Raw genomic sequence first — 24,879 nt, 5'->3', positions numbered from 1 at the left:
GGAGTGGTTCGAAAGGGATGAAAGTTGGGGAAAAAACAGAGACGGCACGGACGAATAATTGATGTTTATTTCAAACCGATATGCAGGTTACACAATGCGCACGGCATTGACTCAGTAGGATGTAGGACCACCGCGAGCGGCGATGCACGCAGAAACACGTCGAGGTACAGAGTCAATAAGAGTGCGGATGGTGTCCTGAGGGATGGTTCTCCATTCTCTGTCAACCATTTGCCACAGTTGATCGTCCGTACGAGGCTGGGGCAGAGTTTGCAAACGGCGTCCAATGAGATCCCACACGTGTTCGATTGGTGAGAGATCCGGAGAGTACGCTGGCCACGGAAGCATCTGTACACCTCGTAGAGCCTGTTGGGAGATGCGAGCAGTGTGTGGGCGGGCATTATCCTGCTGAAACAGAGCATTGGGCAGCCCCTGAAGGTACGGGAGTGCCACCGGCCGCAGCACATGCTGCACGTAGCGGTGGGCATTTAACGTGCCTTGAATACGCACTAGAGGTGACGTGGAATCATACGCAATAGCGCCCCAAACCATGATGCCGCGTTGTCTAGCGGTAGGGCGCTCCACAGTTACTGCCGGATTTGACCTTTCTCCACGTCGACGCCACACTCGTCTGCGGTGACTATCACTGACAGAACAGAAGCGTGACTCATCGGAGAACACGACGTTCCGCCATTCCCTCATCCAAGTCGCTCTAGCCCGGCACCATGCCAGGCGTGCACGTCTATGCTGTGGAGTCAATGGTAGTCTTCTGAGCGGACGCCGGGAGTGCAGGCCTCCTTCAACCAATCGACGGGAAATTGTTCTGGTCGATATTGGAACAGCCAGGGTGTCTTGCACATGCTGAAGAATGGCGGTTGACGTGGCGTGCGGGGCTGCCACCGTTTGGCGGCGGATGCGCCGATCCTCGCGTACTGACGTCACTCGGGCTGCGCCTGGACCCCTCGCACGTGCCACATGTCCCTGCGCCAACCATCTTCGCCACAGGCGCTGCACCGTGGACACATCCCTATGGGTATCGGCTGCGATTTGACGAAGCGACCAACCTGCCCTTCTCAGCCCGATCACCATACCCCTCGTAAAGTCGTCTGTCTGCTGGAAATGCCTCCGTTGACGGCGGCCTGGCATTCTTAGCTATACACGTGTCCTGTGGCACACGACAACACGTTCTACAATGACTGTCGGCTGAGAAATCACGGTACGAAGTGGGTCATTCGCCAACGCCGTGTCCCATTTATCGTTCGCTACGTGCGCAGCACAGCGGCGCATTTCACATCATGAGCATACCTCAGTGACGTCAGTCTACCCTGCAATTGGCATAAAGTTCTGACCACTCCTTCTTGGTGTTGCATTTGCTCTGTCAGTCAGTGTAATTTAGGAGCTTAATTCTAAACGAAGTACACAGTTTTACAGTTACAGTCTTCAATAATCGGAATGGTATTTTTCACCTCACTAATATAGTCTACGTGCATAATGAGAAATAAAGCACAGATATTTCCGGGTCACGAAATTCACTCGACTGAGTTTTTGTGGTAAATCGTGGACGAATACATTCCCTGAATCCAGACCAACGTTAGAACGGGGAGCATTTTATGGAACAGCTCCTGATGATGATGATGATGATGATGATCATGATGATGATCATGATGATGATTGTTGTTTAAATGGGTCTGACATCTAGATCATCGGCTCATTTCGTGGGACTAACCGTTATGACTAGATAATAGATCCCACGGATATATTTAGAAACTTTGGTAAATTTATGTCGTTTCGGTAGCACATAGAGAATTTCAAGCATTAGAGAAGTGTTATACATTGCCTCAGCAATGTGACTGGAGCTAGAATTGCGTGGCCTATATTTTCTCTGTGAATTGTAATAGAGAACTATTGATAACTATTTGAAGGATATTCGATAACGAATTTGAGCCCTTCGTTCCTAGAATTCGTGAATTTAGCCTGATTTTCACTCTTCACGTTCATTGATACTTCACTACCTTGATACTGATTTAACGTGGTGATAACCTACACAGGTACCGCTTATATTATCTTATGCGAAATGTAGTATCTTTCTAGTATATCAATACATGATAGAGTGTTACAGACTGTCTTGTAACATGTGATATTTGAATCCATTTCATTCCAGTTTCGACTGAGTTAATGTATATCTGTTAGGTTCTTCACTCTGTCATTCTATTTTTAAATAAGTTATTTCTCTTTCAGGTATAATTCTCTTATCGTATGTTTTCTTTACCACGTAGTTTCTAAATTCGTTTATTCATAAATTAGTTTCGATAGAATAAAGAACCAAACAGTTATTAAGAAAAAGATGCTCTTACACGACAAATGACACCTAGAGTTATAACTAACTGACTTCAATTAATACTGATACTCTGACCGGGCGAGTTGGCCGTGCGCGTAGAGGCGCGCGGCTGTGAGCTTGCATCCGGGAGATAGTAGGTTCGAATCCCACTATCGGCAGCCCTGAAGATGGTTTTCCGTGGTTTCCCATTTTCACACCAGGCAAATGCTGGGGCTGTACCTTAATTAAGGCCACGGCCGCTTCCTTCCAACTCCTAGGCCTTTCCCATCCCATCGTCGCCATAAGACCTATCTGTGTCGGTGCGACGTAAAGCCCCTAGCAAAAAAAAAAACTGATACTCTGTCCCTTTTCTATATCTCTTCCTTCTGTAATAAATATCTATGGCTCTCACTCTTAACAGTTAATACTCTTTCATATCGTATGTAATACTTATTGACGGACCAACTACTTTTAATATCAGTTGAGGACCTAGTGTTTATCAGTCTAAACTTTCCCGCCCTGTGTCCGGCTCCACGGCTAAGTGGTTAGCGTGCTGGCCTTTGGTCACAGGAGTTCCGGCTTCGATTCCCGGCAGGGTCGGGAATTTTAACCTTCATTGGTACGGGGGCTGGGTGTATGTGTCGTCATCATCATCATTTCATCGTCATCACGACGCGCAGGTCATCTACGGGTGTCAAATCGAAAGACCTGCGTCTGGCGAGCCGAACATGTCCTCGGACACTCCCGGCACTAAAAGCCATACGCCATTTCATTTCATTTTCCGCTCTGTCGGATGAATGAACGATCAGTTTTGAAGAGATCTTTTGTATCTCACTGTGATTGCAAAACCTTCAAAAAACATAACTAAGAATTTCATATTCTAGTGCATCAGAAATCGAAAGAATTCATGAAAAGTTCAGTGACGAGATATATTTTCCATAATATTATCGAACATTAATAAAGGTATATCTTGACATAAACTACTGCTTTGAATATCATAAAATGCGTTTTATGGCTGATCACTATTGGTTTACGTAATACTTTTAAATTTCCGTACCGAGCTCGATAGATGCAGTCGCTTAAGTGCAGCCAGTACCCAATATTAGGAAGATAGTGGGTTCGAACCCCACTGTCGGCAGCCCTGAAGATGGTTTTCCGTGGCTTCCATTTTCACACCAGGCAAATGCTGGGGCTGTACCTTAATTAAGGCCACGGCTGCTTCTTTCCCACTCCTAGCCTTTTCCTGTTCCGTCGTCGTCATAAGACGTATCTGTGTCGGTGCGACGTAAAGCAACTTGTAAATAATAATGTTATTTGCTCTGCGTCCCACTAACTACGTTTACAGTTTTCGGAGACGCCGAGGTCCCAGAATTTAGTCCCGCAGGAGTTCTTTTACGCGCCAGTAAATCTACCGACACGAGGCTGTCGTATTTGAGCACCTTCAAATACCAACGGACTGAGCCAGGAGCGAACATGCCAAGTTGGGGTCAGAAAGCCAGCGCCTCAAACGTCTGAGCCACTCAGCCCGGCAACTTGTAAATAAATAAATTAATTAATTTCCTTAAAAAATGTCTGCAACGTCTTTGATTAATAGCGTTAATAATTGGTTTTCTTCACAATAAAATAATAAATTCAGCTACACATTCGTGACATGTTCATTCCGATTTATTGGGAGAACCATAAAAGTCAGCATTAGTATACACATTTGGTTTGAATCAAAATTTTTAAATGATTCTACCCTAAATATGTATTTATCAGATTAATTAATAAACGGCGGCGTAAGAAGCAATTTGAACCGCGTATATGAGCATTAGAGGGTTGGTCATACTGATAAGTAATTGGAAAAAAGCAATTAGATATCTGGCGCCGTTTTCGTTTTATGAGCTGTTAAATGTTGCCAATCAGATAGCTTCGCGGGTGAATTCAAATGGGCTTTGTGAAGCGGTGTTACCTAATATGCACTCAGACCGGCTTGAGAGCATTGCCCAGAAATCAGCATCGAACCCACCGATGGTTTTAGCCGCTGGCACCGTAGCGAACTTGCTATGGTGCGATGCTGTCAGCTCATGGGTCCGTGTACAAACCCCTCCCCTGGCGCAGTTTTATTCTCCGACTGGTTCTGTCATGTCGGTCTTAAGCCACGATCAGATTTAGCAACACCGCGTCACCGAACGCATTTAAATTCGCCCGCAAAATGATCTGACTGGCTAACTTCAGCAGATGTTAAAACGGTAATGTTGCGAGATAATGAATCTTTCTTTTCAAATTATTTATCACTATGATCAAATCGATAACACTAATATACTCGATTCAGGTTGCTTCCGACCAACCAGTATAATTCAGCACTATAAATTAGGAATTAGTCTTCTCCATTTATGTCATACATTAGGCATGAGCATTGCATTCTATGAATCCTTAGACTGTATAAAGTGTATTATTCAAGAGCGGTTATATTGTGAATTCTATCACTACAAACATACCAAGTATAATGCCGTTTAACACCATCTTTATAAGAGTTCACACCCGTAGGGAAATTCCCTCACTGCCTGTTACTCATCAGAGTGAAGCCAGTGAGCTGATAATTAATCTAGTACTTCATCCACTTAACGAGTATCTGCTGTAAATTAGTAGAGTGTCTCCGATTTGATCCATGTAACCCCTCGGTATTACATTTAAAATAACCAACTGACCTATTTCGCTCGCACTATGCTCTATTAGAATTAATTGGACTAATTACATCTGGAAGAGCATGTTGTACAGGCACGTGTGGTGATAGTATTCCCGGCCGTCGCTTGTAAGAGTTAATGCTTATTTGTATCATTTTCCTGATATTCAGCGATGGACCAAATATTGTATTTCATATCCAAGGATCTAACGTTCATCACCCTAAATATTCATAATGTTTAGAACGAACGGTCAATCAATTCTGGAAATACCTTTTGAATGTCACTGTGGTTGTTATGCTCCTTCTGCAATGGCACATGAGCACGGTGAAATTTATTAATTTTCATAGTTGAAGTCACGTAGATCCTTACGTAGAAAATAAAAGACTTCATCATTTTTTTCAGATGAAGGGAAATATAAGATTCCCGTTAATGATAACTGTATTTACAATATATTGAGAAATATTACTGAAGTGTCCTCTGAGTAAAGATGTCGGTGAATTTTTGTTTTAAAAGATGGATTATAAGCTAAAGATAAACTCGTTTTTCGATTAGTGAGACCACCACTTCTATAACCATATTGAACGAACGCATACTTCCCGAGTCTGTATTACGGCAATGTGTGCATATTCATTTACTTTTCTAAAATGACTAAGTCATTCGCTCGGATGTTCATCTGTGATCTACAGACTATTTATTCACGGCCAGCAAATCTCCGCAGTCCATTATCTGCAGCAAACAAACGTGATCATATTATTGTATGCAGCCCATTCATAATATTAACTGTGACCCACAATCTTGTTCTCGCTATTCATATTCTTCTCTTCGGACCACTAACATGTCATATAATTAACTGTAAACTGAGCTACCGAGCTCGATAGCTGCAGTCGCTTAAGTGCGGCCAGTATCCAGTATTCGGGAGATAGTAGGTTCGAATCCCACTGTCGGCAGCCCTAAAAATGGTTTTCCGTGGTTTCCCATTTTCACACCAGGCAAATGCTGGGGCTGTACCTTAACTAAGGCCACGGCCGCTTCCTTCCCACTCCTAGCCGTTTCCTGTCCCATTGTCGCCGTAAGACCTATCTGTGTCAGTGCGACGTAAAACAACTAGCAAAAAAGTAAACTGAGCTACAAAGGTGCTCATAGCATTAGCTGTGCCCCATAAACAAGCTCACAGTAAACATTCTCACAGTATTAACTCTGAGTGACTAACATCCTTACATTATCATTTCTGACTCATGAACTTGTTCACAGTATTAGGTGTGATTTACAAACCAGTTCACAAAGATAGTTCTGTCCACACTAGTATTATTAGCTGCTCACAGACTTTACTGCAGCACACAAATGGGCTTGCAGTAGCTGTAGCTCACGACTGTGCTCGCAGTGTTAACTATAGCTCACAAACCTGCTCACAGTATTAAAGCTGCATCACACGCTTGCTCACAGTATTATCTGTAATTCACAAACCTGGTCAGACTATTTTCTGTTGCTCACAAACCTGGCCACAGTAATAGCTGTGATTCAAAAAACCTGCTCAGAGTATTATCTGTGACTCACAACCCTTCTCACGGAATTATGAGGAGCTTACAAGACTGCACACTGTATTAGTAGAAACTCACAACCTTGCTAACAGCCTTAACTCTGTACCATAAACCTGCACAGACCTGACTCACAAATTTGCACAATGTATTAACTTTAGCCAGGGCGAGTAGATTAACAAGTGTTAAAACATCCATAAGGCTCCGTAGTCCAGAGGAGTTAGTTCCACATTTCAGCACCACGTGCAGTATAAACGAGTAGCAGTTGAATTCAGTGAGTGTTGTGCAGGCACGACGCGCTGTATAATATTGTTTGCGTGTGAACTGAGTGTTGTTACTGAATACATTCAGCATCATCAACATGCCAGGCTGTTTTGTGTCAGGATGTAAATCTGATTGTGTAGAGCCTCTGTGCCTCAAGCGGCAGCTCGTCGGTCTCTCGCCGCTGGGTTCCGTGGTTCAAATACCGCTCACTCCATGTGAGATTTGTGCTGGACAAAGCGGAGCCGGGACAGGTTTTTTCTCGATACTCCGGTTTTCCCTGTCATCTTTCATTCCAGCAACACTCTCTCCAATATCATTTCATTTCATCTGTCGGTCATTAATCATTGCCCCAGAGGAGTGCGAGAGGCCTCGGCAGCCGGCATAATTCCTATCCTCGCCGCAAGATGCTGGCTTCATTCATTCCATCCCTGGCCCAGTCAATGACTGGAAAACAGGTTGTAAATCCGAATGTAGTAAATGGGACGGTAGGCACATTAATCCTGAGATTTATCTGAAGATGAAGCTCAAATTGGCAATACAGATTCCTAGCTGGTACGTTGCTATAGCTCTGGCGTTTTATAGATAACTTGGTGTGTGTGGCCTCGAAAACAGAGGAGCACCTAACACGAACAACATTTTTAAGGCTACGGATTTATAAGTTCCGAATGAGGGATCTCTAAAATTATAATAAGAATGAAACCACACTGAAGGAGTTCCACAAAGTTATCCCAACGAAGTGATAACACTTGAATATACTATAATAATTTCGTGTGGCTATTTCCAGCCGAGGGCAGCCCTTGTAACGCAGACCCTCCGATGAGGGTGGGCGGCATCTGGCATGTGTAAGTAACTGCGTGTTATTGTGGTAAAGGATAGTGTTATGTGGTGTGGTGTGTATCAGGGATGTTGAGGATATCACAAACACCCAGCCCCCGGGCCACTGGAATTAACCAATGAAGGTTAAAATCCCCGGGAATCGAACCCGGTACCCTCTGAACCGAAGGCTAGTACGCTGACCATTCAGACAACGAGTCGGAATACTTGCATCTACTGTAACTCTAGAATCACTTCGAGTCACCATCAAGAGCAAACTCCATTTGGCTGACTTCCTTTGGTGTTATACGGGGCTTAATCAGTGACGACCATCCCATCTCTACAGACCTTTTCAGTCTCCTTTTGCGTCGGTTCATATAGGCTACGTACCATGAAAGGAATTCGCTCACAGTTCTATTGACTAAAAGCCGTCTTCCCTCACGCAAAAGATAAGATCAATGGCACGAAATGAAAGACATAGAAGTAGGGAGGTAAAGGAAAAATGTTCATTAACAGGGAAGGTCCACTATTTCACAGAAAGATATTGAACTACTCTCATAGATGTGTCTGTTGATGATAACAGTAAAGCTGGAGCAGGCGATAATCCAGTGCATTATTGTTTATGTGGCTGCTTGATTCAAAGAGCAGCAAGGAAACCTATACCATGTGATTAGTGTGTAAAATCATTAGAACTCGATTCTGAAACTAAGTGTACCCTTAGTGATGTAAGCGTTCCTTCGAAATTACGGAAATTAGATGTTAAGCCCCTTTAAACAACAAGCACCATCATCAACAAGAAACCAAATTACGGGTCTTTGGCGGTAGTGCCTCTAATGGCTTCAGATATCCTTCGTTCGCTTTCTACGACGTACTGAAACGTGTAGATGTTCCAATAGAAGAAAAGCTAAAAGGAGAAGGTGCGTTGTGAGATGACGTGTTTTCAGACTGTGTGGATATGAAGTAGGAACTTCAAGTGTTTCGAATTTGTGTTCGTCAGAAGATCATCTGCTGTTATATTTACCCAAAATGCTATTACATTACATTAATTAGAGATGTATTCTTCAGGTGAAGGAAAGATCAAAAGAGGCGAAGTGTAGGACAACTTCCAAAAGGAGCAAGAAACGTAGGCCTATTTACAGTTTCCTTCCAACTGGAGGTGATCGTTTTCAATTGTGTATACTCTGCACAGTTTCTTTGTCAGGCTCCATGGCATTTTCTTACCATTTCTTTCTGAAAAGAGTACTGTACCGAGCTTGATAGCTGCAGTCACTTATGTGCGGCCAGTATCCAGTATTCGGGAGATAGTGGGTTCGAGCCCCATTGTCGGCAGCCCTGAAGATGGTTTTCCGTGCTTTCCCATTTTCACACCAGGCAAATGCTGTACCTTAAATAAGGCCACGGCCGCTTCCTTCACACCCCTAGCCCTTTCCTCTCCCATCGTCGCCATAAGACATATCTGTGTCGGTGCGACGTAAAACAACTTGGAAAAAAAGAGTATTGTAGTGTGTTATATAGAACGCCTAATAATAGGTCCATTAATCCGTATTTAAATTATCTAGCAGTCTAGCGCTGACAAGCTCCAGCTGTTTCATGTTACGCTATATAGTCGCGTGAGGACCAATTGATACTAGCAGCGCCTTGCGGCGGTAAGGCCGAACTACATGAGTTCCAACACTTTGTATTTCATTCGCGTTGCTGCTGCTTACAAACATGATCGCAACATTAGCTCAGGTTTATAGAGCTACTCATAACATTTCAATTGTGCCTCACAGATCTGCTAACAATTTCAACAGGGGCTTATAGGCTGACTGAGTGACCGAATGCGTCGCTATATTTCTAGACAATAGAACTCTGAGAATTAGAGCAGGTGAAGCATTATTTGATCCTGTAACCATTAAGAGGGTAATTCCTCAAGGCAGTATTATTAAACCTTTATGCTTTCTTATATTCATAAATTATATGAGTAAAGAACTGGAATCAGAGGTAACGCGTCTTGCGGATGATGTTTTATTGTATAGAATAATAAATAAGTTACACGATTGTGAGAAACTGCAAAAAGACCTCGACAATGTTGTGAGATGGACAGCAGACAATGGTATGATGATAAAAGGGGTTAGAAGTCAGGTTGTGAGTTTCACCAATAGGAAAAGTCCTCAAAGATTTAATTACTGTGTTTATGGGTGAACGTTCTTAATGGGGATCACTGCAAATACCTAGGTAAAATATTCATTGCAGTAATCACATAAACGGGATTGTAAATAAAGGGTACATATCTCTGCACATGGTTATGAGGGTACTTAAGGGTTGTAGTAATGATGTAAAAGAGCGGGAATATAAGTCTCTGGTAAGATCCCAACTAGAGTATTGTTCCAGTGTGTGGGACCCTCACCAGGATTACTTAATTCGAGGACTGGAATAAATCCAAAGGAAAGCAGCTGGGTTTGTTCTGGGTGATTTCATAAAAAAAGAGTAGCGTTACGAAAATGTTGCAAAGTTTGGGCTGGGAAGACTTGGGAGAAAGAAGACGAGCTGCTCGACTAGGTTTATATTTTTTGCTATTGGCTTTACGTCGCACCGACACAGATAGGTCTTATGGCGAAGATAGGATAGGAAAGGCCTAGGCGTTGGGAGGAAGCGGCCGTGGTCTTAATTGAGGTACAGCCCCAGCATTTGCCTGATCTAAAAATGGGAAACCACGGAAAACCATCTTCAGGGCTGCCGACAGTTGGATTCGAACCCACTACATCCCGGATGCAAGCTCACAGCCGAATGCCCCTAACCGAACGGCCAACTCGCCCGACTAAGTGGTATGTTCCAAGCTGTCAGTGGAGACTTGGGGTGGAATGGCATTGGTGGACGAATACGTTTGCGTGGTGTTTTTAAAAGTATGAAATATCGCAGTCTGAAGTTGGAATTCAAGAGGACAAATTGGGGCAAATATTTTTTTATAGGAAGAGGAGCTTGGGATTAGAATGATTTACCCAGGAAGATGTTCAATACATTTCTAAATTCTTTGCAACTATTTAAGATAAGTGATGATAGCCCTGCTTGCAATACTAACTCTTTGTTACGAGTATGTGCATAGCATTAGTGATGATCATTGTAAAAATTGTGGATCAACCTTCGCACATACTGTTCATTTTTGACTGTAAATATGCTGGGAGCATTTGTTTCTATCGTGCAACTGACGGCGACAGTAGCTGCCATGGGTGTAATTGAATTGTATGCGGTGGGACTTGTGTTCACATTTATTTTATGCACTTCTTGTTCCTGCGAATACGTTACGAATTATATTTCATAGAAATTATATTTTCAATGATATCACTTTTTAACTCGTAGAATACCATTCACCTTCAAAATACTTTTCTTCGCTACCTTCTGGATGCATGATTAAGTGTTAAGAATGCTGTTGTATAATAACAGAATGTTATCGATCTATTTTTCACGGTTATGGTATTACATGTTCTAATTTCTCAATTCATACAGCTGGAAGCAAACAGTGAAGTCAATTTACCTCCTACCCTTAGCAGCGCAGCGGGCGGAATGTCTGAGAAAGCATTGTTAATTCATGAACACCGAGGGCTGGGAGCTCTGAAACTTCAGGTAGCTTGAAGTGTAGCAGGGAAGTTTGTCATTCCATGTGCCACTTCTTAGAAGCTCCATTTGACGTCCACGAAATGCCAAATGGTGGCATCGTCCAATGAACCGCGAATGATATATAACCTTCTTCCCACAAAGGTGTAACTACCCATATCAAATCTGTTTAACTCTTAGCATTCAGAGAGAAACTTTAATTTTATTGTGTTTGTTTTAATTTATCTGTGGTTATTAGCAGTAAAGAAATATGTAAACGTACACCTGTGTGCAGAAAATCCGGTCTATCTATAGTTCTTTTCCTTGCGTAAGGTTTCTAAATTTACTTAACTAACGCCTGACTGCTTCTGTCGATTCCTTAATTCAGTTTGCAATGACTGGAGATGTGGCCTAGCCCAGTGTAATATAATGTGAGACTCGATATTGTAGAGCGAGGGATGAGTGTTAATCTGCACTCATCTTTAAGGGGTTGGTAAGTGACTGGTCATTCATGTTACCTGAAGCATGCAAGAGGGGGAATGATGTTTACGTTGGAGACGGCGGGACTGTTAGACGTTTCACTACCAACCTAATCTCCGTTTCTATATAGGTAGATATTTTGCTCGCGAGTGTAGGTACCTTTCTTGAAAATAGTGTTCGTTTTTTCACACAATCTAAAAACCATCCATTGTACAGTACAGTGGAACATTCCCGTATAGGTTGAAACAACCCCAAGGCCTGTGCCCCTCTAGAAGTTGTAGTACTATTGGTGTCCTCGGCAAGGCTTCCGAGATATAAATACAGGAGTTAAATCAACACCGTAAACAAAATCAAGAAACGTATAGTAATGCTAACTCCATTAGAACAGCTTTGAGGAAGCCGAAAGGACTTTGAAATGGATCAGCTTCTACCATGCAGAGCAAAGCTTTCTTTCACGAAACAAAGAAACGCTCATGTCCTAGTTTAACGTTTCCAAATAACCTCTGGCGCAAACAGAAACAGAAAATAAACTGAGTTAATAGCTAGGATCTAAAAGTTTCACTATAAATGCTCTGGTCTTATATAGTTCTTCAGGGATCCTTGAGTGCAGAGAGAATCTTGTGTTCCAGTTCAGGCAATCCCTTTCGGTGACTCTCTAGTATCTTCCGAAAATATAAAATATTCCTTTATACAATTTTCAAGATGTTAGTGCTACTTAAAAGAGGTGAAGCAAGGATAAACAATTCCAGTTCATGTTGAACTTTAAATGGTAGGTACCAATTTCGGTGCTGCAAATCGCTTTCATTTAGTCCTTAGACCACAAGTCCCATAATAATATAATCAGTATGTGGTCAAACAGTTTTGCTGTTGTCACCTCCATTATCTCTGTGTTAAACGTGTTGGTGACAAGAGTAGTTCACTTAGGCGACGTGTAGATAGGCTTATAAGTAACTAGCGGTGTACTACTCAGATATGTTTGTGAGAGTATGTTCCTTTTAGGAATTGTTGATCTACAATCAATAAACTTCCATTTAAACCACGTATAATCACTCAATTTAAAATATATTTTATTATTATTATTATTATTATTGTTGCTGCACATACAGCACATTTTTCAACTTCATTTCAAGGTTCCAGGTGAGAAACGATCCAAGTCACCTTTTCTTGCAATCGAGTTATTTAAGGGAAGTTAGGACTGAATTTATAAAAAATAGTAATTGTCGATAGAATTGAATGAAATTTGGTTTGTGGTCTCTTCATGGTGAAAGAAGGCCATATACCAATTTTCAGGAAAATAGCAACAGAACTGTCTGAGAAATTAACACTTACAATTTAAATTTTTTTAATCGATAAGCATAAAAAATGCTCCAGCTGAACAGTTACTTCAAATATCACATTGAAAACTGGTGTACAGGCACTTCAAGGTATGGAAAGAATATTAACAGAGAGAAAGTCGGCATATGTAGTCCATGAATGTGAGGAAAAAATGTGTTTTATGTGTTCAGGTTTTTCTCAAATTAAGCTAAAAAAATACCGCTTTGAAGGCTACTATCTTTTAAAGTATCAACATTATAAAAAATTCCTTCTGTTAATATCAAGACAATACAGGTGTTAACAACCCATGAAATTCTCATGGAATTTGAAACTTAATTGGTTCAGCTGGAACATTTTAAATACCTGAAAATGTATATATGAAAAAAAAATTCTTAAGTAAAAGCTAGTGGATGGGGACTCAACCGGACATTTAAATGTCACGCTAGTACTTTAAAAATGGCGGAACCGGAAAAGTACCACCGCCAAATGATCCGCAGGAGTCCGGCGTACAATAATATGCACAAATTGAAAAATCGATTATTTTTAGTTTTTTCACCGAAAACTTAGTCTCAGCCTCCCTTAATAAACAAAATCGAAAACTCCCTCACAACAAAACTATGCATTATGGAATCTTGAAATTGGATACAGAAATTTCTGAGGATTATACAGTGGTTTAGACGGTTGAGGCACTGGCAGGTTCGATCCTGGCTCAGTCCGGTGGTATTTGAAGGTGCTCAAATATGTCAGCCTCGTGTTGGTAGATTTACTGGCACGTAAATGAACTACTGGGGGACTAAATTCCGGCACCACGGCGTCTCCGAAAACCATAAAAGTAGTTAGTGGGATGTAAAGCAAATAACATTATTATTAGGATTATACAAATTACTTCCTGTCAAGGTTATTGCTTAATACATTTTTTGGGGTGTCCATAGTATGAGTTCATATAAGGGTAAAACTAGTAAAATTATTATACTAGATACTGTATGAACACAATACACTGAACTGACATTTCTTCAAGATGTTTCTGTAGGAAATACATCCACTCCATCTTCCGCAGCATTGCACGTTGCTAACTCGTCATAGAATTTCTGGGCTGACGCACTGCAGAATCTCTTGAGAGCTTGAAAGTCATTGAGTTTTGCCTTAGGAATTGTGATTCGGCACCCATATGAACCTTCTGGTCAAGCACCTTTTCGGAAAATCTGCAGACCAGCTTTCCTGAATTTCTTGTCTACGACGTCATAGCCCCATAACGTGGTAACAATACTTCAGTAGGAATCTACCCACGTAATGACATGTTTCACGGGAACTAGAAATATTACACAAATTTAAAACAGTACTTGGAGCAAACGAGACGACTAAATAAAATAAAATGTAATTCATTTGAACCAGTAGCACCTTGAGATCACATACAATAGTATCATTGTTGTACTTCTTGTATTTACAGTGAGATGAAGTTGTGGTGGATGAGGCATCATTTCACAGCCGTATTCGTCTGCCTTTAAGTGGACCTTGAAGGCATAAGTCAGGGCCTCTCAGGGTGCATGCACTGTGCACGGTGAAAAGACGAATTCGCTTGGTTGACCAGAGTGCAGACCCCCACTCCTCCATTCGGAGCAATAGCGCTGTCGCTCTCTTTCCCCGCGCCTGTCTCGCTCGCTCCGCCTGTCTCCACCTTCCTCACTTGCTCCGTAGCGCTCCATATCCGTGCCGAGTTGAGCCTAGCTTAGCCGAGTAGCCCAGAGACAAAGCGTTGGTCCGAGCCGAGCCGAATGGACCGATGCACTGTGTGCAGGAACTCTGCGCCTCAATTTTCACGCGTGAGATTTTGGGCGTGTGAGAGGCCCTGGTATGAGTAGTACTCAAGAAAGTCTCAAGACCTGTGTCGTTCCAAACTGTGACTAACAAACCATTCTTTTCGGTCAAAGTAACAAAGACGCTGGTATCGTCTGGTATCTTTCGCAGATAAAATATACGAACAATTTGCCAGGGAAAACAGTTTTAATTGACCGCATAATAAATCTAAAATGGTACATAGTAGTAAGAGCTTCTGACAAACAAAACAATGTACTCACGGCCATAACACAACAAGCAAATAGGGTGTATTGAATCGTTCAAATCCTCTTAAGTGTTAAGCACAATGTTTTTAGAAGTTACCGGTAGGACAGGATCTCGTGATGTTTTTATTCAATCATCAGTGTTTGTTTCCATTTCACTGTAAAAACAGGATCTTCAAATCGATGGCGAGATTCGTTCATCGGGAAATACTAGAACGTCAGCTGTGTTAATTCCCATACATCCAATATCTCAGCATTAACTTTCTACTTATGTTCATTTTCAGATTCTATGTTTTTTCAAATACTTCACCATGATTTGATCTAATAAAATATGTCTATGGTTCTAGGTTAGGAACCCTAGTTTAAGTAAACTGAAGCCTACTTAAAATGATTCCAACTACGTCCTATGTCAGACACTTGATCTATCAGTAGTTATATTCCCGTTTGTCAACATTCGCCAAACTGTTCTGGAAGTAAAGTAATAAATGAGTTTTCATTATTGTTGAAATGAGGTTGAATTGAATGATCCCAAGTGATATTTGTACCATCTCTCACATTTTTTCACCATATGTTTCACATACGCTGACTTAAATGAGTAGCGAATGAAGAACGAGTCACCGCACTGAACACAAAAGTTCACTCCATCTAAATCTAGCATGATGTTAAATTTATTATTATACAGGGTCTTTATTTATGCTTGGCATGGACTTTCTCGCTCGACCTTGGCCGACAGTGACGGTTCAGTTGCCGGCTACCGCGCGTGCATATATACGGCAGAATACGGTGCTCAAAATCATTATCATGCATTTTACTCACCATGTTTACAGTTCATGTTCAAAATCATTATCATTCATTATCATGCATTTTACTCACCATTTTTACAGTTTATGCTAAAAATGTTCCCCATGCGCTACCAAACATAATCGGCATCTCCTAATGAAGTTTCCGGTTACTCTACCACGTTCATCAGCACTGATGGATGAAATAGCAGCTCTTATATTGTCTTTAAGTTTAGTGTGTGAGGGTTGTTGGCATAAACTACATTTTTTAACATTCCCCACAAATAACAATCACATGCCGTTAAATCTGGGCTACGAGGGGAGCACAGATTTTTACTTATGATTCTCGTACCAAACACGCTTCAGTAAGGAGATAACGACCTTTACGTCTATTTTTATTGTTTACTGAACCTGTACGTTTGAATCTCTTGGCCAGTTGTGTTATTGTCCGATTGATAGGAATGGGTCTCCCTGGAAATTTCGCTCGAAACTTTTGTCTTGTCCTAGCGCACGATTTTCTGCACTTAATGTAATTATTGTGCAGATATACACGTTCACGTAACGAATATTTCACATACATTACAGCACTATACACGATCACAATAAAACACTATATAATACGACATACAGTACGCAGTAGCTTCATTCAACACCCTACTATCTCGGAGCTCAGCTCTCAGCAACTGCATAGTGCCGGAAACCGCGCGCGCCAGCGGCCGGTAGCGACCTGTCATCGGCGGCCAAGGTCGAGCGAGAAAGTCCTTGCCAAGCATAAATAAAGACCCTGTATTTTTCAAGAGACGTTTCAGATCTGATCGTCCTGGCAGTGGTTTACCACATCGAAGGAGTTCACTTTGGATGTAAATGGAGTTAAATTTTGTTATCAGTACAGTGCTGCTCAAGGAGAATTTTTGAAATCCGCTTTGATCATTTTGTGGCTTCTGACGATAACCACTTTGTGAAATATAACTCCTGTCTCCAACTGACCATCATCCTGTTCATAGGCAGATGTTTTTCGCACCAATCGACTGTAAACAAGAACAAGATTTCCCAATTAGGTGTTAATATTGCGCTTAGGAACTAGAGTTTGTTTCATCATTTTCACCCAAACATCCTACCATGATAACTTATACTTTTCAGAATATATGAATCACTGAGAAAACAAAAGTAGCAGAGATATCTTATAATATCGCCTGACTTCAGTAATATTGCGCCTTACAGTTATTTTACCGTACAGTCAAATCTCACTGTTACCTGATCCTTCACTTCATGTAATATTATTCTTCCTCTATGAAATGAAATGTCGTATGGCTTTTAGTGCCGGGATATCCCAGGACGGCCCGTAGGCGACCTGCGCGTCGTGATGAGGATGAAATTATGATCAAGACAACACATGCACTGGAATTAACCAATTAAGGTTAAAATCCCCGACCCTGCCGGGAATCGAACCCGGGACCTTCTGAACCGAAGGCCTGTACGCTGACCGTTCAGCCAACGAGTCGGACGTTCTTCTTCCTCTATCATATCCCATAACTGTTCTTCATGTGCACTGTGTTTCCAACACGCCATAACATAACAAGCTCAGCTATGAGATTAATATCCTAAGTCCTCAAATACCCTCCTCTCTTTTCTCAGACTGTTAAAATCATTTGAATCTCTCCGGCCAAACTACAACCAAAATATGAAATTAACAAGTTTGATTCTGTTAAATTTCGCCAATGTATTCGATATAATCTGCAGTAATAAAATTACATACCCGAACTCTCCCAGATTTTCCTGAGTATTCGTTTTCCTTCTGTGTAATGCCTATTTAGGATCAAGGATGGCTAAAATTGTCTGAATGATGTATAAGGTATCTAACAAAAAGTGACAGGAATTATATATTAAGTTTTGAATATGTCGCTGATTCGCCTCAGCTTCAGTCATATTCATTGTCCCCAGGGGAGCTATATAAATTGTGACTGAGTGATGTCTTCCGCGGAATAGATCTTCCAACTTGGAACATTAATTGGATTTCACAGAACGAAGACGTGTCGAGACTAGAAGAAGAGTTTGTCCCAGTTGCTACAACGTCGTCTCGGAAACGACTTGAGATGGAGTTCACTTTATCTTAATTATGAATAGGAACTAAATGATATTTGTTCTGCCTGGCCCAAACAGGGCGAGAAAATAGCAGTCGTCTTCAGAGCTTAAACACAACCAAGTGAAGAGAAGAGTTAAAGAAGTCTTCTACATCCCTTTGCAGGATGTGAATATAGACGAGAGCAAGACAATTTTATCTAAGACTCGTAGACAAAGATTGGACAACTATCTTGAGTGTTCAGATATAGAAGACTATTAAACAAGTCCCGCCAACATTATGCATGCCTGTCAACTAAGAAATACTGTATGTCTCCATTTTTTCACTAACAAGATTTCCAAAATCCACAAGTCCCCAGTATATCTTCCAACTGCCACTAAATTATAATAACTTGAAGGTATTCGTACACCACTAAATGTGTTTGAAATTGAAATTTCCGATCCATTGGTTACTCAGCGAGAACACTGTAATATCCATGTGAAAATTGGGAGAATTTGGTTTGATACCGGAGCATCTTCAACAAGTAAAGAAAAGTCTGCATAAAGAGAACAATTTCTGATAGTTTTCATTAGTGTTTCAACATCATCTTAGTTGCGAATTGAAGACAAGCCACCCAATTAACCCGTATTTTCTTGAATTCATGCCCCTTTACGAACGCCTTTGGCGTATTAAAGTGATTACGTTTTAACGAATTGAACTAAATGTATGGCGAAATGTTATGCGATTAAGAAATGGCATTTTAAAATAACACTTATAGTTTCTGTTATTTAACAGGTGCACTTATTGTTACTGAGAATATCAATTACATTCAGTATAAGAATTACGATCCATCCCTTACTTTCCGCAAATATAAAGTGCCACAGGTAGGGAAGTGGTCGAATCGAGATGAAGCGCGGAGCCGTCTCGTTCACAATAACTCGCTTGATGCGGTAATGCGTTTTCCATCTGTCAATAGTGCAGACGCATATAATCGCGCATTAATCTCGCTTTGTGGCCGTTATTGAACCACAGGTCTCGCTCCAGTGTTCTCTCTCCAACCTCCCTCTAATTTGCTGGTGCTGCCTTTCCTGTTCCTGGCGAGATGTACTGTTTACAGTGCAGTCTTCTGGTTTGGGCTATGATAAATTTGTTACTTTCATAGATCTGTCTCAGTCTCACCCTTGACTTTGACAATATGAAAGTGACTGAGGTATGAGCGATGCTAGTATTACCATTCCTTACGCAACCAGACCCTGTTATGAATGGTGTGAAAATATCGCTCATGGGCTCGGTTAGTGCATGCATTTCAGTGGGCTTGGCAGACTGATATGTAATAAGAACTTCTGGCTCAGTGGGGAAAGTAACGGGAAACTACCTCATTCCTCATTTCCCTAGTATGCCTTTTCAGTGATGCCTAGGCTATCATTACAGCTGTTGGCAAAGCTATCAGGATCAAAGCAGCCTTCGGGCTGAATACCCAACATACGTACAGCGTTAACTGTTCATTCTGAGATTAGAAACTTCTTTGGCCGTCAGATATCAGAGCTCTCTGTGTGTGTGTGTGTGTGTGTGTGTGTGTGTGTGTGTGTGTGTGTGTGTGTGTGTGTGTGTGTGTGTGTGTGTGTGTGTGTATGCTCCTCTGGAAGGAATTATATGAACCATGCCTACTACACGTGTGCTACAGCATGTTAATAGAGAGTCTTGAATATTGGCTGTACTGTGGATTTACAGTAAACTCTGATGATATAAAGGAAGATAATTTATAACTGATCTGAAATTGATTATTTGTTTTGCCTGTGTTAATAAAGGCCTGTTCATGAAAATTATATAGGCCTACACTAGGTATGAGAGGTAAAGTTATGTTTAGTGAGAACAGACAATAGCATGTCAAATTGTTATATAGCAAGAATGTGACATACAAAAATATCCGATTCCTTAACATACTAAATTGGATTTACTCAATTACTTCCCTTTCTATAATCTTTCCAGAATTAAGTTTTTGTGTGTAAATGGAGGCAAGGTAAAAGAATATTATTTCCTAACCTGATTTTCGAATAAATCCGTGTAAAATAAACACTGATGATAACTGTCCAATATTGTAGTAGGTAACTGCTCTGCATCCTCGTTTTTCTTCGCACAGTAACTAGTGATGGGACATTCGATTCATTTTACTGAATCGATTCATTTGATTCCGTTCACGTTACTGAATCGATACAGTGATCCGATTCACGGCACATTACAGTCCCCGCTCCTACTGCATCTGTGTAGTATGTAATGGTACGACAGCAGCAACAGCATTCATTGTTCGCTGCTGCCATCTGGTCTTCGTACTATGAACTCCTTTCTTAGAAAAAAATGCTAGTCACTCTAATACATCGAAGGTTTCCTGCGACGCAGGATGCGAAAGGTCCTGGATTAGGAAGGTAGCAGCTATGGCCTTAATTAAGGTACAGTCCCAGGATTTCCTGGTGTAAAAATGGGGAAACCACGGAAAACCATCGTAACGGCTGCCGACGGTGGGATTCGAACCCACCATCCCCCGAATGCAAGCGCATAGCTACGCGATACTAACCGCACGTCCAACTCGCTAAGTCATTTTTGAAAACATGTACTGTATTTTTCTATCAGCAGAGGATTTTTTAAATCGTCATGTTTTTTATAGGCTACCCGAGATGTACAGTTGCCCACTGGTTTTCTGATTCAACATATAGTCCTCTCCGTGTAAGGACGTACACTAAGGGTGCAACCTTACCCTTTCTCCCCTGTAATATTAAGGTATTGGTTTATAGTGACTTTTCTTGCTGTTGGGTCTTTTTCAGTGTCGGTAACCATACAGTTTAGGGACCCTACTTGCCGATACGACGTCTTACTGTTACCGTTAATCTGGCACGTTGGCAACGTTCAGTCACTGTTCTAGCGTGAATTGTGTGTTGCCACCGCATTGCCTCTAAAGTCACTAGCGATACATTTGCGAGAATATTTAAAGCATATTTTCTTTTTCTGTGGGATTGTAAATCTATTTGGCTAATACCAGGTAAGTAGAATTGTGGCATGTTCGGATAATGCATTTAATAACATAGTTTGTGTGAAATGATGAGCACATCATTTTATTAATTACGTTCCTATTTCGTCCCATACTTATACGAACAGAATTCGATTGGGATGTCTAAGAAGGAAGAAAAATCTGCAAAAACTCCTCCGAAAAGGAAACCAAGGTTACGTCCTTTACAAGCTTCAGGTCAAGAAATGCTTGTACATTGCTACGAGCAATTGAAACAGGAAGACGACGAAGAAGGTATCAGTCGTAGTGATACGAAGCTAATGGCAAGAGTTTCATTATTAACTGGGGTAAGTGTTCGTTGTTATCTTGTTTCTATGATAAGTTTCTGGCATAATGACAATCAGTTGAAAAGGAGCAGTATTTCATTCTGAACCTAACCTAACCTAACCTGATCATGTAGGCCTAGGCCTATACCGGTACCATGTCTTGTGTCGACTTCGATACGGTTCGTAGACTTAACCTTTGTGTATTCATGTTGACTTATGGTATATGTGTATGTAATATATTTCTGTGTGTGTATTCTTACAGTGTAGTTTCGGTTTTGTCCGAAAAGTAATAGGAAATTTCAAGAAGGGAGTTGAATTTTCTACACCAGGTAAACGCCGAAAGCGTGAACATCCAGTGACCGGCATAGACAGTTTTTCTAAGGAAGCGATAGCAAGGTTTATTTATGATAAATTACATAAAGGTAAGGTGACTTCATAAGGAATCTATTGCAACATTATTTATAGAAATTGGCACGCAGGTGAGATAAGCTCCCAGAAATGTTTTGTGCATGTATTGTCATACAGCTCTTTTGAGTCCCTTGTAACTCTCTTTTTTCTTCCCACAGGAGAAGTCGTAACTGTAAGAAAGGTTTTCGACCACATGAAAGCAAATTATGACACTTATTTGTACAAGGGCTCCGAAACATCATTAAGAAGAATTTTGAAGGCCATGGGGTTTGTGTGGAGTAAAGGTGATCCCTATGCGTATGTTAGAGAAAATGAAGACATTTGTTTTAAGAGATCCTGTTTTCTGAGGGAATACATGCGTAATAAGGACAGTGAGAAACCAAAACCTGTTGTTTTCTTGGATGAGACTTGGATTTTTATGAATGGTGAATATATATGTTATATATTACATTTTATATTTAAAAAATCTTGGAATAATTTATCTTCATCAGGTGTCTTTGGTTTCAATTGTGCATTTGTCTTTCAGGGTCACCCACATACTCCTGGAATAAACCACACAAATCTGGACATGATGTTCAAGGAGTAATTCGTCGACCTGTGTCTGAGGGAGGAAGACTGGTTATTGTTCATGCTGGAACGAAGGATGGCTTTGTACCTGGTATGTTCTTAATTTATTTTACTTCATTTTATTGTAGTGAGGTGATCTCTCTTTACATAGTTATGAGGGTATTTAGGGTTTGTAGTACGGATGCAGGGGGGGGCACATAAGTCTCTGATAAGACCCCAACTTAAGTACAGTTCCTGTGTATGAGACCCTCACTGGGATTACTTGGTTTGAGAATTGGAAAAGTTCAAAAGACAGAAGCACGATTTGTTGTGGGTGATTTCTGACAAAAGAGTAGCGTTACAAAAATTTTGTCGGGTTTGGGCTGGGAAGACTTGGGTGAAAGGAGACAAGTTGCTGGACTAAGTGGTATATTCCGAGCTGTCGGTGGATAGGTGGTGTGGAATGACATTGGTAGACGAATACGTTTCAGTGGTATTTTAAAAGTAGGTAAGATCACAGTACAGTGCTAAAGTTGATGAAAAGTGGGGCAAATATTTGTTTTTTTTTAAGAAGGGAGTTAGGGATTGGAATAATTTACCAAGGGAGATGTTCAATAAATTTCCAAATTCTTTGCAATTATTGAAGAAAATACTAGGCCTATCCCTGAAACTACATCTTCTGTCCTAAGTGCAGATCAGTGGTGACTGATTGATTGAAATTGACTGGCACTAGGTCGGAAGTGGCATTATAACTTACCGCTCATTGAGCTCTGTACGTGGTTTTTGATTTTGACTTCTCCACTGTTATTAAAAAGACTTGCAGGTATTCACTTTAGGCCAATGATTAACCTTAGAGAGGTATTTCAATCAAAACTTACTCAGTGTATTTTCATATAATATTACTGGATATTTGTATCAGTAAATTACTTGTATTGTAGGCCTATTTATTATGTTTATTCTGCATTCGACAATCTCCACCTGAATCAGTGCTTGATACCTGACTGTTGAACACCTTCCAAGCTTCTTATTTCTTACTGCCTGATATAGGTTCAGTGTTCGCAGCAATTACATTTGTTCTAAGGTATTGAAATGGGTGTTTATACTTATATCTTTTATGCAAGTGATCGTGGACTTCTAATCCAGATATAGGCCTACTAATGGAGATACATTCATGAGAGATGTTACGATAAAGTAGTGTAAGTAGTAATTAATTGACTTCATCATCAGGTGACTTTGCTACACAGTAGTTGGTTTTACTTAAAATCAGACAGCTTTTTGTATCATTCAACAGAAATCACATTTTTTATTAATAGGCCTATACTTTTTTTAGAACAAATAACTTCATACTAAAACTTAAAATTCTTACAGGTGCTGATTTGATATTTGCTACAAACTTGAAGAGAAATCAGGATTACCATGGTGCTATGAACAGTGAGAAATTTCAGATGTGGGTGAAGACGCAATTAATCGTAGGATTAAGAAATATAGGACCCTGTGTTATTGTAATGGATAATGCACCATATCACTGTAAGCTTGTTGAGCATCAACCAACAACGAAATGGAGGAAGGATCAATTAGTGGTAATTATACTTAATTGAATATTTCCTTCTACTGAATGATGTTTAATGATGTTACAGAAATTAATTTTTATTTTTCCTTTAATTTACAGTCATGGTTAAGAAGGCCAGCGCCTCGACCGTTTGAGCCACTCAGCCAGGTGTGGAGGCTAGAGAGCTGAGTTTAAGTAATTGTCGAACATCAACTAGTTATAAAGATACTGATTGATTAAACTAATACAGTAATTAGAATAACCTAATTGACTACCTACTTACAACCTAGGTACTTTGGAATTGTGTTCTATCTTTTTAACACTGCAAATAAATCCATGTATTGTTTAAAACTCCCTGTAAGAAGAGGACAGTGGATGCGAATAGGTATTATTTTCAAATGAGCTGAGCTCGAGAGTCCATTATAGCATACGATTTTTTCAGTGTACCATGACTCTGTATGTATTGCTTCAGAGGAAGTTCGGCTCCCCGCCAATGTCCAGTGTACCGATAATGAACCATGTGTGTGTTGTGTCTCACTGATCCATGACTGCGTACGATTCTTTCAGTGTGCCATGATTCACTGTGGCTCACTGCAGCGAAAGCTCGACTCCCCGCCAGTGTCCAGTGTGCCTATAAGGAGCCGTGTGTGTCGTGTGGCTCACTGAGCCGTGATTGTGCATGATTTGTGTGCCATGAGCTTGCCGTTCCTGTGAATCGATTCACTCGGACACTGAATGAATCGATACACTGCTTCGAATCAAGCACTCAGTAGCCTACACTAGTAGAGGTACATAGTACATTACCATTAAGATAGATAGCATTGCAAAGTAATTTGTCTTTACCATAATAACAATAATAATAATAATAATAATAATCGTATGGCCTCAGCTACCATGTGCAGACATTTCAAGTTGACGCCATCTGGCTGTCTGCTCGTCAATTTTGACGTTCCGTTATACTCTAGGCCCACTAGATGGCAGACCGAGTAAACCGAAACTCTCTTGGGCGTCTGTGGCTGAGATTTAATGAATTTTGTCGGGTAAACACCAAATGCGTCACCAGAGATCTTTTACATGCCGACATCGTACGACATGAAGTGTCGAATGGACTTTTTTCTGCCCTTCAAAAATCCGACTACCTCTGCCGGGTTTGAACCCGCTATATTGGGATTCGGAGGCCGTCACTCTACCACTG

The 24,879-nt window shown here is 40.9% G+C and overlaps 3 protein-coding genes across 4 annotated transcripts in view; 2 read left to right on the top strand and 1 right to left on the bottom strand.

Annotated features, from left to right (window-relative positions):
- LOC136863097 (calmodulin) overlaps positions 1 to 24,879 on the top strand; it is a 674,807-nt gene that overhangs the window by 146,721 nt on the left and 503,207 nt on the right. The gene's annotated exons all lie outside the window — the stretch shown is intronic.
- Positions 1 to 24,879, bottom strand: part of LOC136863095 (troponin C) — a 93,816-nt gene that overhangs the window by 31,370 nt on the left and 37,567 nt on the right. The window lies entirely within an intron of this gene.
- On the top strand, positions 21,879 to 24,871 carry LOC137498388 (uncharacterized). Its single transcript, XM_068225855.1, has 4 exons — positions 21,879 to 22,014; positions 22,116 to 22,247; positions 23,504 to 23,715; positions 23,805 to 24,871. The coding sequence occupies exons 1-4, from the start codon at positions 21,945 to 21,947 to the stop codon at positions 23,871 to 23,873; spliced, it is 483 nt and encodes a 160-aa protein (XP_068081956.1). The 5' UTR covers positions 21,879 to 21,944; the 3' UTR covers positions 23,874 to 24,871.

The sequence above is a fragment of the Anabrus simplex genome, chromosome 2 (assembly GCF_040414725.1).
Source record: "Anabrus simplex isolate iqAnaSimp1 chromosome 2, ASM4041472v1, whole genome shotgun sequence".
Lineage (NCBI taxonomy): Eukaryota > Metazoa > Arthropoda > Insecta > Orthoptera > Tettigoniidae > Anabrus > Anabrus simplex.
This window is presented reverse-complemented; position numbering and strand designations above follow the sequence as displayed.

Excerpts from the sequence above, each read along its gene's own strand:
- LOC137498388 (XM_068225855.1), top strand. The coding sequence starts at position 21,945 with ATGCGTAATAAGGACAGTGAGAAACCAAAACCTGTTGTTTTCTTGGAT. Across the intron at positions 22,015-22,115 it reads GACTTGGATTTTTATGAATG|GGTCACCCACATACTCCTGG; the intron begins GTGAATATATAT and ends TTTGTCTTTCAG. Across the intron at positions 22,248-23,503 it reads GAAGGATGGCTTTGTACCTG|GTGCTGATTTGATATTTGCT; the intron begins GTATGTTCTTAA and ends AAATTCTTACAG.